General features: G+C 43.7%; 1 protein-coding gene across 1 annotated transcript in view; it reads right to left on the bottom strand.

Annotated features, from left to right (window-relative positions):
* The window catches only part of PCSK6 (proprotein convertase subtilisin/kexin type 6), a 390,964-nt gene that overhangs the window by 272,225 nt on the left and 102,455 nt on the right, over positions 1–16,284 (bottom strand). Inside the window, exon 2 of the mRNA XM_075346016.1 lies at positions 3,409–3,513. Coding sequence (XP_075202131.1) covers positions 3,409–3,513 — 105 coding nt within the window. The remainder of the gene's footprint in view (positions 1–3,408; positions 3,514–16,284) is intronic.

Consider the following 16,284-nt stretch of genomic DNA (forward strand, 5'->3'; position numbering starts at 1 on the left):
CAGGAGACACGCTGGGCTGTGACGAGCGGTGAAACACCACCCACCAGACTAGTGATTCAGGAAGACTGCAGCCAGCCGCGGTGATGTCACGTGATCAGGAAGTTGACGTGACATCACCGGATCCCCGAGGTCACAGAGCCCGGGGGTCTGGCGATTGGGAAGAGCAGACTGCAATAGGGCCACTCACAGGAACTATTGCCAACATAAGGTATTTGAGAGAAGCATAGTTTCTCAACATAATATCGATCTAGCAAATAATAAATATGGGTGAACCACTTCTTTAAGACTTTAGGTAGGCACAGTGGGTGAAATAAATGATTATAAAAACCTCCCAAAATGGCATTTCTTATATTGTTTTACATTTTCCACCAATAATAAAAAAAAAAAAAAAAAAGATTATATAAATAAATAAATGAATGAAACAATTCATATAAATTATTGTGTTACTAATAGAAATAAAAGAAGGCAAACATTTTAAACATCAAAACTTTTTAGAGCCATTAAAAGGACATGTATGAAAAACTAGTACATACCTAGTCAGGAATAAGGTAAAATCGCCGGTTGTGAAGGTTTGTTACATTATCCAAGTGGATCAATGGTACAAGAATGTAAATATTTGGTAAAAAATTAATGTATTTTAACAAATTTGAATAATTAGAAACTGCTTTAAAAGATGTAAGAAAAATTGAGAAACCATACTTAAAGTGTATACATCTCTCTCATAATTTAGATTATATTATAATATATAGACATACTATATATAGATATACTATATATAGATATACTATATATAGATATACTATATATAGATATACATATATATATAGATATATATAGATATATATATCTATATCTATATCTATAGATTATATCTATATCTATATAATATATATATATATCTATATACAGTTAGGTCCAGAAATATTTGGACAGTGACACAATTTTCGCGAGTTGGGCTCTGCATGCCACCACATTGGATTTGAAATGAAACCTCTACAACAGAATTCAAGTGCAGATTGTAACGTTTAATTTGAAGGTTTGAACAAAAATATCTGATAGAAATTGTAGGAATTGTACACATTTCTTTACAAACACTCCACATTTTAGGAGGTCAAAAGTAATTGGACAAATAAACCAAACCCAAAAAAAAATTTTTAGTTTCAATATTTTGTTGCGAATCCTTTGGAGGCAATCACTGCCTTAAGTCTGGAACCCATGGACATCACCAAACGCTGGGTTTCCTCCTTCTTAATGCTTTGCCAGGCCTTTACAGCCGCAGCCTTCAGGTCTTGCTTGTTTGTGGGTCTTTCCGTCTTAAGTCTGGATTTGAGCAAGTGAAATGCATGCTCAATTGGGTTAAGATCTGGTGATTGACTTGGCCATTGCAGAATGTTCCACTTTTTTCCACTCATGAACTCCTGGGTAGCTTTGGCTGTATGCTTGGGGTCATTGTCCATCTGTACTATGAAGCGCTGTCCGATCAACTTTGCGGCATTTGGCTGAATCTGGGCTGAAAGTATATCCCGGTACACTTCAGAATTCATCCGGCTACTCTTGTCTGCTGTTATGTCATCAATAAACACAAGTGACCCAGTGCCATTGAAAGCCATGCATGCCCATGCCATCACATTGCCTCCACCATGTTTTACAGAGGATGTGGAGTGCCTTGGATCATGTGCCGTTCCCTTTCTTCTCCAAACTTTTTTCTTCCCATCATTCTGGTACAGGTTGATCTTTGTCTCATCTGTCCATAGAATACTTTTCCAGAACGGAGCTGGCTTCATGAGGTGTTTTTCAGTAAATTTAACTCTGGCCTGTCTATTTTTGGAATTGATGAATGGTTTGCATCTAGATGTGAACCCTTTGTATTTACTTTCATGGAGTCTTCTCTTTACTGTTGACATAGAGACAGATACACCTACTTCACTGAGAGTGTTCTGGACTTCAGTTGATGTTGTGAACGGGTTCTTCTTCACCAAAGAAAGTATGCGGCGATCATCCACCACTGTTGTCATCCATGGACGCCCAGGCCTTTTTGAGTTCCCAAGCTCACCAGTCAATTCCTTTTTCCTCAGAATGTACCCGACAGTTGATTTTGCTACTCCAAGCATGTCTGCTATCTCTCTGATGGATTTTTTCTTTTTTTTTCAGCCTCAGGATGTTCTGCTTCACCTCAATTGAGAGTTCCTTAGACCGCGTGTTGTCTGGTCACAGCAACAGCTTCCAAATGCAAAACCACACACCTGTAATCAACCCCAGACCTTTTAACTACTTCATTGATTACAGGTTAACGAAGGAGACGCCTTCAGAGTTAATTGCAGCCCTTAGAGTCCCTTGTCCAATTACTTTTGGTCCCTTGAAAAAGAGGAGGCTATGCATTACAGAGCTATGATTCCTAAACCCTTTCTCCGATTTGGATGTGAAAACTCTCATATTGCAGCTGGTAGTGTGCACTTTCAGCCCATATTATATATATAATTGTATTTCTGAACATGTTTTTGTAAACAGCTAAAATAACAAAACTTGTGTCACTGTCCAAATATTTCTGGACCTAACTGTATATATATCATATATCTATCTATCTATATATATATATACATACATACACATACATACATACACATAAAATTGCCTTATTCTGTCTGTCTTGCTCCAAAATGACGTCATTACAGTGACAACCGTCACCATACCGCGCACGCTAAAGATCCTGCAAACCAACGGCTCAGCTAACTGAACAGCCCGAACTACAGGCCGACGCCCGACACTTTTCCCCGCACCCACATGGAGCCCCGACTTCCCTGTGATTGCTGCACCCCTGGGAGCCCACACTGGCAACCCCGCCGACACATACCCCCCACACATTACCCCACTCTGCTTAACCCCCCCACATGTATACACTGAATGCACACACACACACACACACACACACACACACACACACACACACACACACACACACACCTGGATAGTCACCTGTCCCCAGTCATGCAGTCCCCGGCACGGACGTCCCCCAGCTCCTCCCCCCCGTACACATGGCCCCATTCGGCTTCTCCCCCGTACACATGGCCCCACTCGGCTCCGCCCCACCTGCAAACATAGTCCCGCCCACCCGCACACATGGCCCCCGCCCGCCTCCGCTATCGCTGCTCCCGCCCCCGACTCCTTTCGTCACATACAACTGGCAAAAATTATAATATTAAAATTTTCATCAATTGTGACACCAGCCATTACATTATTATTCAATCTGCTAACCTACATACACATTCTAGACTACCCGATACGTTAGAATCAGTCCACCTTCTAGTTTATGATAAAAGGTCACATAAAAATAACTATAGTAAAAAGTTCAGATTATTCATAAACCAGATCATCACTGGCCATAAATTACTGAAGATGACCATTACTTACATCTGGATCCATTTGAAGAAAATTGTGTGTTCCTCTGCTGCTGTAGGTTGACCGCTTAATAGTCTTGCTGTGATAAAAATGGTAGTAATTCTCAAGATTCCCAATCTAAAAAAGAAAAAATAAATTGCAAAAAGGTTACTAAAGACATCACATTTCACTACTCATGAATGAAGACAGAAGAATACAATTTGAAGTATACTCGTATCACTGGTTTGATTCAGACCTACTGGGGCCCGGAGGGCAGAGACCTATACCACGGTTGCAAGTTGCAAGCGCCTTCATTTATAGGGCTACAACTATAGTGGGTGCAGAAGTTGCAGTTGTGCCTTGAGTCTATGGGAGGGGACAAAGGACCTTAAATTTAGGAGAAAAGACCAGTACTATACACGCTTGTGATGGCTCCTCAATACCACCCTGCTTCTCCTCTCTGCAAATCCCTCCATTGGCTCCCAATCTTCCATCGTATTCAATTCAAACTACTAACACTGACCTACAAAGCCATCCATAATCTGTCTCATCCGTATATCTCTGAACTAATCTCTCGCTATACTCCAAAACGTAATCTCCAGTCCTCCCAAGATCTCCTGCTCTCCTCCGCTCTCATTCGCTCCTCACGCAACTGACTCCAAGACTTCTCTTGAGCATCCCCAGTTTCCTGGAACTCGCTGCCTCAACACGGCAGACTATATACTACACTTGCAAACTTCAAACGGAACCTAAAAACTCATCTGTTCAGAAATGCCTATAGTCTTCAATGACTCCACTGCCCCACCACCGCGCGGAGCTGCCGCCCCACCACCGCGCGGAGCTGCCGCCCCACCACCGCGCGGAGCTGCCGCCCCACCACCGCGCGGAGCTGCCGCCCCACCACCGCGCGGAGCTGCCGCCCCACCACCGCGCGGAGCTGCCGCCCAACCTACACCCCACCTACTGTCTCCTCCCCAAAATCCTTTAGAATGGAAGCCCGCAAGGGCAGGGCCTTCTTCCCTTTGTACTAGTCTGTCTATTGTAACCTGTATATGTATTCTGTATGTAACCCCTTCTCATGTACAGCACCATGGAATTAATGGTGCTCTATAAATAAATAAATAAATAAATAATAATAGCTGGGGGTCTTGTAGGAGATTGTGCTTCGTGACCCACGAGCTTCAAGGTACACCAATACTCGTATACCTGGTATGGATACCAAGGAGATGAGAACGGTGTTCAGCGATTTTCAGGCAAAATTTCATAAAAGCGATAAAAGGAAACAAAAAAGTGTTGTGACAAACAGAGCCTGGAGGGGACCCAAGAAGCCAGTATATACTGTATATAGTTCTCTTTAATGAATTCAGTGGACATGCCAATACCAAGGAAGGAAGATCCCCTCCACCTTGTGCCAAATGTGTGACCACTATATAGTACATGACTTCTTTTCACACAATATTTCATGTTTACTGCTTAGCATACATTTTCAAGCTTGTTATTAATCTTATTTCTCTGAGATTACCCTAGCAGGAGAAATGGACTTTAGGAGCTGCAGTGAAGACCAACTTTGTCAATCTGGTCACTATGAACTGCTGAGAAGATCCTGTACCGTTGGGTCATTTTAGCTGTTTGGCGATAAAAACTTTTTTTGTTGGCGTGTTATGATTTTTATTCCACCATAATTTAGTTAAAAGGAAATGACCCCCCCCCCCAAAGAAAAAAAAAATGGTAATCGTTTACAGACATCACTGTCCCCACTGGGGATCACACACTAGATTCCCCAGCAGTATGTCTTTGGACTGTGGGAGGAAACCAGAGGACCCGGAGGAAACCCACGAGAACACGGGGTGAACATACAAACTCCTTGCAGATGTTTACATTGTTGGGATTGGAACACAGGACAGCAGGGCTGCAAAGCAACAGTGCTAACCACTGAGCCACCTTGCTACCCATACGGTTCCACTTTAAGTAGAAGTGTTGCTGCAGGAAGAAGTGTTGCTGCAGGAAGAAGTGTTGCTGCAGGAAGAAGTGTTGCTGCAGGAAGAAGTGTTGCTGCAGGAAGAAGTGTTGCTGCAGGAAGAAGTGTTGCTGCAGGAAGAAGTGTTGCTGCAGGAAGAAGTGTTGCTGCAGGAAGAAGTGTTGCTGCAGGAAGAAGTGTTGCTGCAGGAAGAAGTGTTGCTGCAGGAAGAAGTGTTGCTGCAGGAAGAAGTGTTGCTGCAGGAAGAAGTGTTGCTGCAGGAAGAAGTGTTGCTGCAGGAAGAAGTGTTGCTGCAGGAAGAAGTGTTGCTGCAGGAAGAAGTGTTGCTGCAGGAAGAAGTGTTGCTGCAGGAAGAAGTGTTGCTGCAGGAAGAAGTGTTGCTGCAGGAAGAAGTGTTGCTGCAGGAAGAAGTGTTGCTGCAGGAAGAAGTGTTGCTGCAGGAAGAAGTGTTGCTGCAGGAAGAAGTGTTGCTGCAGGAAGAAGTGTTGCTGCAGGAAGAAGTGTTGCTGCAGGAAGAAGTGTTGCTGCAGGAAGAAGTGTTGCTGCAGGAAGAAGTGTTGCTGCAGGAAGAAGTGTTGCTGCAGGAAGAAGTGTTGCTGCAGGAAGAAGTGTTGCTGCAGGAAGAAGTGTTGCTGCAGGAAGAAGTGTTGCTGCAGGAAGAAGTGTTGCTGCAGGAAGAAGTGTTGCTGCAGGAAGAAGTGTTGCTGCAGGAAGAAGTGTTGCTGCAGGAAGAAGTGTTGCTGCAGGAAGAAGTGTTGCTGCAGGAAGAAGTGTTGCTGCAGGAAGAAGTGTTGCTGCAGGAAGAAGTGTTGCTGCAGGAAGAAGTGTTGCTGCAGGAAGAAGTGTTGCTGCAGGAAGAAGTGTTGCTGCAGGAAGAAGTGTTGCTGCAGGAAGAAGTGTTGCTGCAGGAAGAAGTGTTGCTGCAGGAAGAAGTGTTGCTGCAGGAAGAAGTGTTGCTGCAGGAAGAAGTGTTGCTGCAGGAAGAAGTGTTGCTGCAGGAAGAAGTGTTGCTGCAGGAAGAAGTGTTGCTGCAGGAAGAAGTGTTGCTGCAGGAAGAAGTGTTGCTGCAGGAAGAAGTGTTGCTGCAGGAAGAAGTGTTGCTGCAGGAAGAAGTGTTGCTGCAGGAAGAAGTGTTGCTGCAGGAAGAAGTGTTGCTGCAGGAAGAAGTGTTGCTGCAGGAAGAAGTGTTGCTGCAGGAAGAAGTGTTGCTGCAGGAAGAAGTGTTGCTGCAGGAAGAAGTGTTGCTGCAGGAAGAAGTGTTGCTGCAGGAAGAAGTGTTGCTGCAGGAAGAAGTGTTGCTGCAGGAAGAAGTGTTGCTGCAGGAAGAAGTGTTGCTGCAGGAAGAAGTGTTGCTGCAGGAAGAAGTGTTGCTGCAGGAAGAAGTGTTGCTGCAGGAAGAAGTGTTGCTGCAGGAAGAAGTGTTGCTGCAGGAAGAAGTGTTGCTGCAGGAAGAAGTGTTGCTGCAGGAAGAAGTGTTGCTGCAGGAAGAAGTGTTGCTGCAGGAAGACCTGCAGCGGCTCGCTTCCAGTCCCTATAGCCGGTGCCAGGGGCTGTGAAGAGTCAGCACTTACTACACAGTGATCGTGGTGTAATTATGCCCACTGCTCCCTGATCTATAGCCAGACCATGCAGAGCAATACTGCAGCCAATGCGCACAGTAGTGATTACAAAACGATGACTATTGAAGTCAAGGAAAATCTGTCAATGGAGGGTATGGCGCCCTAGGGTTGTCACCGAAGGGAGACCCTAAGAACTCCCTGATATTCCCTACACTACACAAAATATGTGCACCAAAAGTGAAAAACATTAAATCAAAACTCCTGATAACAGAAATTGCCATCCACAATATACGGTAGTCACTTATCTGGCATAAAGGTCCAGCAGTCAGGTCCTCATGATCTGGCTTTAGTTTATATAGGAAAATCCTGGTGGCTAGTCCTCTTTAAAATGCCAATCTAAGGAACCCATCCGCAACCCCATAAAGCCGGAGTCACACCTATATTCTGCAGTCTAGGCGAGGACTGTGATGTGCGGTCTCGATATCTGAACCCAACAGCCTTATATGTGGGATCTCAGAGGGCGAAACATAGATTCAAGAATCCAGCTAAAGTCTCTTTTAGATACCGCTACTATACTCACATTTAATTGTGTATTAATACAACGCGCTGCCATCTGGAGCATCAAATAGTTAACTTTTTTTTTCCATTAATTTAAAAAGACTTTTGAACGATTTCAAGGAGACACACAGCTAATTGTATCAAAGGACAAACCATCATCCTTGGAAAACACGTTACAGCAAGCAACATGTAGGCAACCAATTAATTAGCGCTCATTGCTGAAAAATATTCCACCGCCATAGGAAAAAAAAAATGTATTTTTCTTGGCAGCAGTTATCTTTAAAACCAAGGTTCGGAGACATCTGAGGCAACACTCCTATCTAATTAGTCTGGTAATACTTAATAAAAAGAAAAAGTTTCAACATTGATTTCACGTGATAAATCCACTTGTAAGTAGCGGAGACTGTGGTCCTGAAATGATCTACAACTATATTACTGTAATATAAATATAAAAAAGGGTTTTGCTTTATTTTTGTTATCAGTACTGCTGACAAGCTAAAATAAAATTGCAAAAAAAAAAATGAAAAACCCGGCATAATTTTTGTAACAATTACATTCTTCACAAAATCTTCAGTGCAAGAGGAGAAAAAGGGGTTAAACCCGCGCAATCCGCCAAATAAGATGTAGAGATGTTGAAAGATTAATCACTCTTTTATTCCATAGGTCTACGCGTTTCAAGGTACAGAGACCTCTTCCTCAGGACCAGAAAATCAAGTTGAACCTTGAAACGCGTAGACCTATGGAATAAAAGAGTGATTAATCTATCAACATCTCTACATCTTATTTGGCGGATTGCGCGGGTTTAACCCCTTTTTCTCCTCTTACACTTAAGACTCCTGCACGTGGGGCCGCAGCAGCCGCCATTATCCTATTCTATCTATGGTGGTTGTGACCCTTCACAACCATTTTGGGTGAGTATTAAATTTACATTACTAACCTGTTATTTATCGGGTAAAACCCTATTAGCGCTTCTATCACTATTCTTCACAAAATAAAACTTTTACCCTAAACTGAATCCATATGTCTATATACACCATGAAAACGTATAGTCATCATATATAGGGCATCTGTCAGTTAAAGTGGTAGTCCGAAGGCTGAAGAAATTTCAATCTAATCCCTATTTATTGCCTCAATCTAAGCTAATTTCTAATACAGCTGCATTAAAGATTCCCTACCCTTCCCTGACTACACCAACTACTACTGTTTTTTTTTTTTACCTACGTCTTGTATGATGACGCTTTTTTTTTTAGTTACATAGGTTGAAAAAAGACCTAGGTCCATCTAGTTCAACCTTCCTCCACCAATTCAACATTTTGTCCCCAAGTCATTTATAACCAACAATGTTATGTGCACTGAGGAAATCATCCAGCCCTTTTGTAAAAGCTGTTCTAGTATCTGCCATTACTACCTCTTGTGGTCAGCATTCCACAGTCTGACTGCTCTAACTGTAAAGAACCCTTTCCTATTTAGGTGTCGGAATCGCTTTTCTTCCACTCGCAGTGAGTGCCCCCTGGTCCTTAGTATTGTCTTTGGAAGAAATAAGTCATGTGCCAGTCCTTTATATTGACCACACATGTATTTATACATATAAATGAGATCTCCTCTGAGACGTCTTTTTTCTAAGCTAAACATATCTAACTTTTTCAACCTGTCATCATATGGGAGGCCTTCCATTCCTTGTAATAGTCTAGTTGCCCGCCTTTGAACTGACTCTAACTTCTGAAAGTCCTTTTTAAAATGCGGAGGCCAAAACTGGATCCCGTATTCCAGATGTGGCCTTACAAGTGATTTATAAAGGCGTAACAATACTTTGGGATCACGGGATCTAATCTCTTTCTATACACCCTAAAATCGTGTTTGCTTTAGCAGCTGCTGCTTGACATTTAGTACCGCTGCTCAGCTTATTTGTAATGAGAATATCCAAGTCCTTCTCCTGTTTTGTAGGATCCCAAAGCAAGCCGGCGCTGATTGGACGTGGGGCTCGCGTAACATCATGTGACACCCCCCCCCCCCCCCGGAATGTGAACCGTGCAACCTTTGGAACGGCACTGGTATGGGAAGTGAGTATAGGCTTTAATACTTTACCCAACTAAAACATGGAATCAGAAGCATTTGTCCTAGCAGTGGACAACCCCTTTAAGAATGCTTGGTGGAAAAAAGAAACATCATAGTTCATGGTAGCACATCATCCTGTGTAAACTGGACATCTGCTGCCGAAAACAATGAGCTTCTTCAGGCACAGAACAATGGTCATTAATGGTCCCTCTGTGTGTAATGAAGTGCAGGCAGCCTAACTAAACATGCCATTAACAGACAGCCGATTAACTTGTACGTAGCCGATGGCAGCAGTTTAATAGCCGCGGTCAGGACATGTAGACCTAGAAAGAAAATGCAAAGCAAAACGGGAACAGGGCCTAATGCCGAGATCCCGAATGTCACATTCTCCGTTCTATTTTCCCACTCGTTCTCGCCTTGACCCGTACCTGCAAAGAAAACAAGCCCTTCAACCTCCACAGCAGATATATAGCATCGGTTACATCCAATTAACATATGCAAGCGCTGCTGCCTGCGGTCTCCCCACTTGTGAGATGAGCTATTAAGCAAGAGTGTAATCCAGAAATTACCCAAGTACGCAGACGCTAAGGTTGACTCACTAATAAATTGTATCCATCACCTTTTAGTGACTCCATATTCTCCAAGATGCAGCTCATGCGATGCAGAATAATCAGCCACTTATTTTGTGAAAGCAATAGCTGGGAGGTTTTACTGCGGGAGATAATCTTGTTCTTATTAAGGATGCTGGTGCGGGGCTGTCTCGCAGCCCACAACTCACTCCATTTTTAGTCCCACTTTTCAGATGTGAGAGTAATGACGCTCTTTGATCACCTTCCTCGCATTCCTGTCTGCTGCTTGGGTGCGCTGAATAGCATGCTTCATCTTCAGATGTGACACCCGCATTTCTGCCATCCTAATGGAAATAAATAAAAACACCAGCCCAAATCCGTTTTTGTCTAATAATCTATGGCAGTTCTCGGATAAAACCAGGAGGCTTAATAAAAAATAACCACGGTTGAGTAACCTCTAGCTAGGCCTTCTGCTGGATGCTATAAAGCAAAATTAAAACACAGCGCTCAGAACTCGGCGGAATACAAATCTATGTATAATATTTACCACAACCCAGACATCGCCATTACCCAAGACGACAGTGTCAGGATGCCGCGCTGCCACCCACCATCATTTTATTTAATTGCATTCATTTTGTGTTCAGGGCAAACTCATACACCGACATCGAAAGGAAAAGCTTTTGATAATTCAGTGCTGTCAAGTTGTATTTTATGATGTCTGATCGTCCTCGGCATACACTTCTACCGTACTTCACTTTAATTTTTTACTGCAATATTACAAACAAGTTACCTTCTAAAGCGGACGACAGAGCAGGGATTAGACCATTACTACTTCAGTACTGCACCAACATGTGAATGCTCCAGTTTCAGAGACGTTATTTGGGGGGGTGGATAGGTTATGAATACCCCCAGTGTCGTGAATGGTGAATAAAATAGGAAAATCATACCCACCCTGCTCCTCTGCCGTGCTCGTAACATTGTTTAAATCACAGGAGCGCTGCAGCCCATCAGCAGCCAGATCACAGGAGCGGAGAATCCCATCAGCAGCCACTAATTAGATCACTGGAGTAGAGCAGCCTATCAGAAGCCACTAATTAGATCACTGAAGTAGAGCAGCCTATCAGCAGCCACTGACTATAGGTACTGTCACACAACGAGATCACTAGCGAGATCGCAGATGAGTCACCATTTTGGTGACGCAGTAGCAATCCCGTTAGCGATCTCGTTATGTGTGACACCTACCAGCGATCAGGCCCCTGCTGTGAGATCGCTAGTCGTTGCCGAATGGTCCAGGTCATTTTCTTCAAAGGCAATGTCCTGCTGGGCAGGACACATCGCTGTGTTTGACACTGTGTGACAGGGTCACAGTGACTGCTGAGATCATTATACAGGTCGCCAGGGCCAGATTAAGGTTGGTGGGGGCCCCTGGGCAGAAAATCTGGTGGGGGCCCCATAACGTTAACATTTTTAGCCGTAACAGTAGAGCACGAACTGAAGCATTTAGAAATAAATCCACTGAGCATGGATCTTATCCTGTTCTGCCACATTCACATGTACACTTATACACAGAAAGTTACTCACATTTTTTTATTGATCCCAATGTTAAGACAGCGAAGGAATAGTAAAAATAAATAAAGGGAAAGTTCTCACTGGCAGCAATGGTTGCTGAAAATCACAATGTGCTCTCTATTGTATTATCTCCGGAGTAGTACATAGCAGCTGATGTCTGTACACGGTATGCCATACACTGTATCAGAGGTGGATCTAGGTTTTCCTGTCCATGGAGTAGGAGTTCAGTTTGGCGCCCCCTTCTATACACGGCTTATGCGGTTTGAGTAGTTGTCATGTGACCGCTCATACGCCATTTTCACACGTGCCGATGAGCTGCTCTTCCGAATTTTCTCAATGTTCAGTGAAATACTACAGCCCATAAAGAGAAGCAGGAAGAGAAGCTAATTGTGACTCAAAGTATTAAAATGACCTGCAAGTGGTCATGTGACCACTTCTGGAATTAGCAAGCAGAGCTAAATCCTTACATTGAGTATATTACAGGTTGTTGGATTGGGCATGCTACGGGGCTTACTTTTATTATTAAAGGGGTTGTCCAGGTCGACAAGGAAAATTTGTTGTTATCCTATATGACTGCAGACTTCTGAATTCTCACAGCTTGCGGACTGCACACTGTCATGATTTTCCCGAGCCATGAGCAAGTAGTCATGGGACTGCAAGTATGCGATTTGCTTACTTCCGGCCACATTCAAATTAGACGTCTGCAGCCTCACTCAATAGTTACATGCCCTCAAGCTCTCACTGCTGGCATCGGAGAGTCGTGACAGTGTGCAGTGTGCACACTGAGGATTCAGAAGTCTGCAGTCACATAGAAACTTTCATCACAAACCTGGACAACCCCTTTAATGCTACTAACATAATGTAGAAACCCTTGCGGTCATGTAATTTTACAAATTATGGCTTGCTACGTGTGTACAGGATCAGAATCAGTAAAATGTACATAAATACACTGTGTGCAGAATTATTAGGCAAATGAGTATATTGATCACATGATGCTTTGTATACATGTCGTCCTACTCCAAGCTGTATAGGCTGAGAGCCAACTACCAATTAAGTAAATCAGGTGATGTGCATCTCTGTAATGAGGGGGGTGCGGTGTAATGACATCAACACCCTATATAAGGTGTGCTTAATTATTAGGCAACTTCCTTTCCTTTGGCAGAATAGGTCAGAAGAGAGATGTGTCGGGCTCTGAAAAGTCCATATTGTGAGATTCTTGCAGAGGGATGCAGCAGTCTTGAAATTGCCAAACTTTTGAAGTGTGATCACCGAACAATCAAGCGTTTCATGGCAAATAGCCAACAGGGTCGCAAGAAGCATGTTGGGCAAAAAAGGCGCAAAATAACTGCCCATGAATTGAGAAAAATCAAGCGTGAAGCTGCCAAGATGCCATTTGCCACCAGTTTGGCCATATTTCAGAGCTGCACCGTTACTGGAGTATCAAAAAGCACAAGGTGTGCCATACTCAGGGACATGGCCAAGGTAAGGAAGGCTGAAAAACCACCACCTCTGACCAAGAAACATAAGATAAAACCTCAAGACTGGGCCAAGAAATATCTTAAGACTGATTTTTCAAAGGTTTTATGGACTGATGAAGTGAGAGTGACTCTTGATGGGCAGATGGATGGGCCAGAGGCTGGATCAGTAAAGGGCAGAGAGCTCCACTCCGACTCAGACACCAGCAAGGTGGAGGTGGGCACTGGTATGGGCTGGGATCATCAAAGATCAACTTGTGGGACCTTTTCGCGTTGAGGATGGAGTGAAGCTCAACTCCCAGACCTACTGCCAGTTTCTGGAAGACAACTTCTTCAAGCAGTGGTACAGGAAAAAGTCGGTATCGTTCAAGAAGAACATGATTTTCATGCAGGACAATGCTCCATCACAGGCATCCAACTACTCCACAGCGTGGCCGGCCAGTAAAGGTCTAAAAGATGAAAAAATAATGACATGGCCCCCTTGTTCACCTGATCTGAACCCCATAGAGAACCTGTGGTCCCTCATAAAATGTGAGATCTACAGGGAGGGAAAACAGTCCACCTCTCGGAGCAGTGTCTGGAGGCTGTGGTGGCTGCTGCACGCAATGATGATCGTAAACAGATCAAGCAATGACAGAATCTATGGATGGTAGGCTGCTGAGTGTCATCAGAAAGAAAGGGGGCTATATTGGTCACTAATTTTTTGGGTTTTGTGTTTGCATGTCAGAAATGTTTATTTCTAAATTTTGTGCAGTTATATTGGTTTACCTGGTGAAGATAAACAAGTGAGATGGGAATAGATTTGCTTTTTATTAAGCTGCCTAATAATTCTGCCCAGTAATAGTTACCTGGACAAACAGATATCCTTCTAAGATAGCCAAATCTAAAAAACCCCACTCCAACTGCCAAAAATATTAAGATTTGATATTTATGAGTCTTTTGGGCTAATTGAGAACATTGCTGTTGATCAATAATAAAAAAAATCCTCTAAAATACAACTTGCCTAATAATTCTGCACACGGTGTACAGCACCAGAACCAAAAGCAATACCAAAATACATCACTAGCACCCTCATCAGTAAACGAATATATCACCAGAACCACCAATACATGACTACAGTACCACATTTACTACAACAATATATTGTAATGTCACATCCCCATATACATTTGTATCACATGAATTAACAACTCCCAGTATGTCCTTAACAATTGTAAGAAAATGCTGGGAGTTGTCAGTATTTATCAGACTTTGGACCATACAGGAACCACAGTCCTGATGAGAAGCATTGAGTATCACACACATACAGTCACATCCAGGTACCTTGTAGGTGACATCTTCCCTGATCGGAGTCATCTTATTCTTTCTTCTCCATCTTGTCCAGACGTCATGATGACTTTTCACATCCACAGCTCCTCTCTGCAGACCTCCCGGGTCTTCCACAGCTCCTCTCTGCAGACCTCCCGGGTCTTCTACAGCTCCTCTCTGCAGACCTCCCGGGTCTTCCACAGCTCCTCTCTGCAGACCTCCCAGGCCTTCTACAGCTCCTCTCTGCAGACCTCCCGGGTCTTCCACAGCTCCTCTCTGCAGACCTCCCGGGTCTTCCACAGCTCCTCTCTGCAGACCTCCCGGGTCTTCTACAGCTCCTCTCTGCAGACCTCCCGGGTCTTCTGCAGCACATCTCAACATTATGCCCTTAAAATAAATAGCAGAATGATTATAATGCTCCTAAATATAAATATATGACCTACACTGTGCGTCTGAATAAATAATTGCCCCTCACTGTGCTCCCTGCACAAAATGACCCACACAATGTCATTCTTATGGTACATGACCTCTTCTTTCAGTTCTGGGCCCCCTCTTCACACCGTCCTCTACATTGTGTACCCACTATACTTCCAAATGTCTATACTGTGCCTCCTCCTCACACTCCCCCTCCTGAGCTGTACCCTCACATTGTTCCCCATGCTATCCCCTCTCTATACTCCCCTCACCCTCAGTACCAAAATCACTATAGTGCACCTCAGTCTCACATTCCCCCTCCTCAGCATACTGTGCCCTCCATACTGTGCCGTTACACTGGCCACCATGCTGCCCCTTCTCTATACTGCCTACCTCCTTCACTATATAGTCACTATACTTCACCTCAGTCTTGCATTCCCCCTCCTCAGCATACTGTGCCCTCCATACTGTGCCCTCACACTGCCCACCATGCTGCCCCTTCTCTATACTGCTACCCCCCCCCCTCCACTACCCAGGCTCTATACCAGGGGTCAGGAACCTTTTTGGCTAAGAGAGCCGTAAACGCCACATATTTTGAAATATAATTCCGCGAGAGCCGTACAATATGTTTTTAAAGGGCCATTGACAGATCAATCGCTCCAATGTTCACTTAGTACAGCAAGGAATGCTCCTCCCTGCTGTATAAAGCCACAACTGGACTGAAACAATGGTACTACACTCTGCTACAAACAGACAAACACACACAACTCTGCTACAAACAGACAAACACACACAACTCTGCTACAAACAGACAAACACACACAACTCTGCTACAAACAGACAAACACACACAACTCTGCTACATACAGACAAACACACACAACTCTGCTACATACAGACAAACACACACACACAACTCTGCTACATACAAACACACACAACTCTGCTACAAACAGACACACACAACTCTGCTACAAACAGACAAACACACAACTCTGCTACAAACAGACAAACACACACAACTCTGCTACAAACAGACAAACACACACAACTCTGCTACATACAGACAAACACACACAACTCTGCTACATACAGACAAACACACACAATTCTGCTACATACAGACAAACACACACACACACAACTCTGCTACATACAAACACACACAACTCTGCTACATACAGACAAACACACACAACTCTGCTACAAACAGACAAACACACACAACTCTGCTACATACAGACAAACACACACAATTCTGCTACATACAGACAAACACACACACACACAACTCTGCTACATACAAACACACACAACTCTGCTACATACAGACAAACACACACAACTCTGCTACATACAGACAAACACACACAACTCTGCTACATACAGACAAACACACACAACTCTGCTACATACAGACAAAC

Source organism: Anomaloglossus baeobatrachus, chromosome 4 (assembly GCF_048569485.1).
Source record: "Anomaloglossus baeobatrachus isolate aAnoBae1 chromosome 4, aAnoBae1.hap1, whole genome shotgun sequence".
Lineage (NCBI taxonomy): Eukaryota > Metazoa > Chordata > Amphibia > Anura > Aromobatidae > Anomaloglossus > Anomaloglossus baeobatrachus.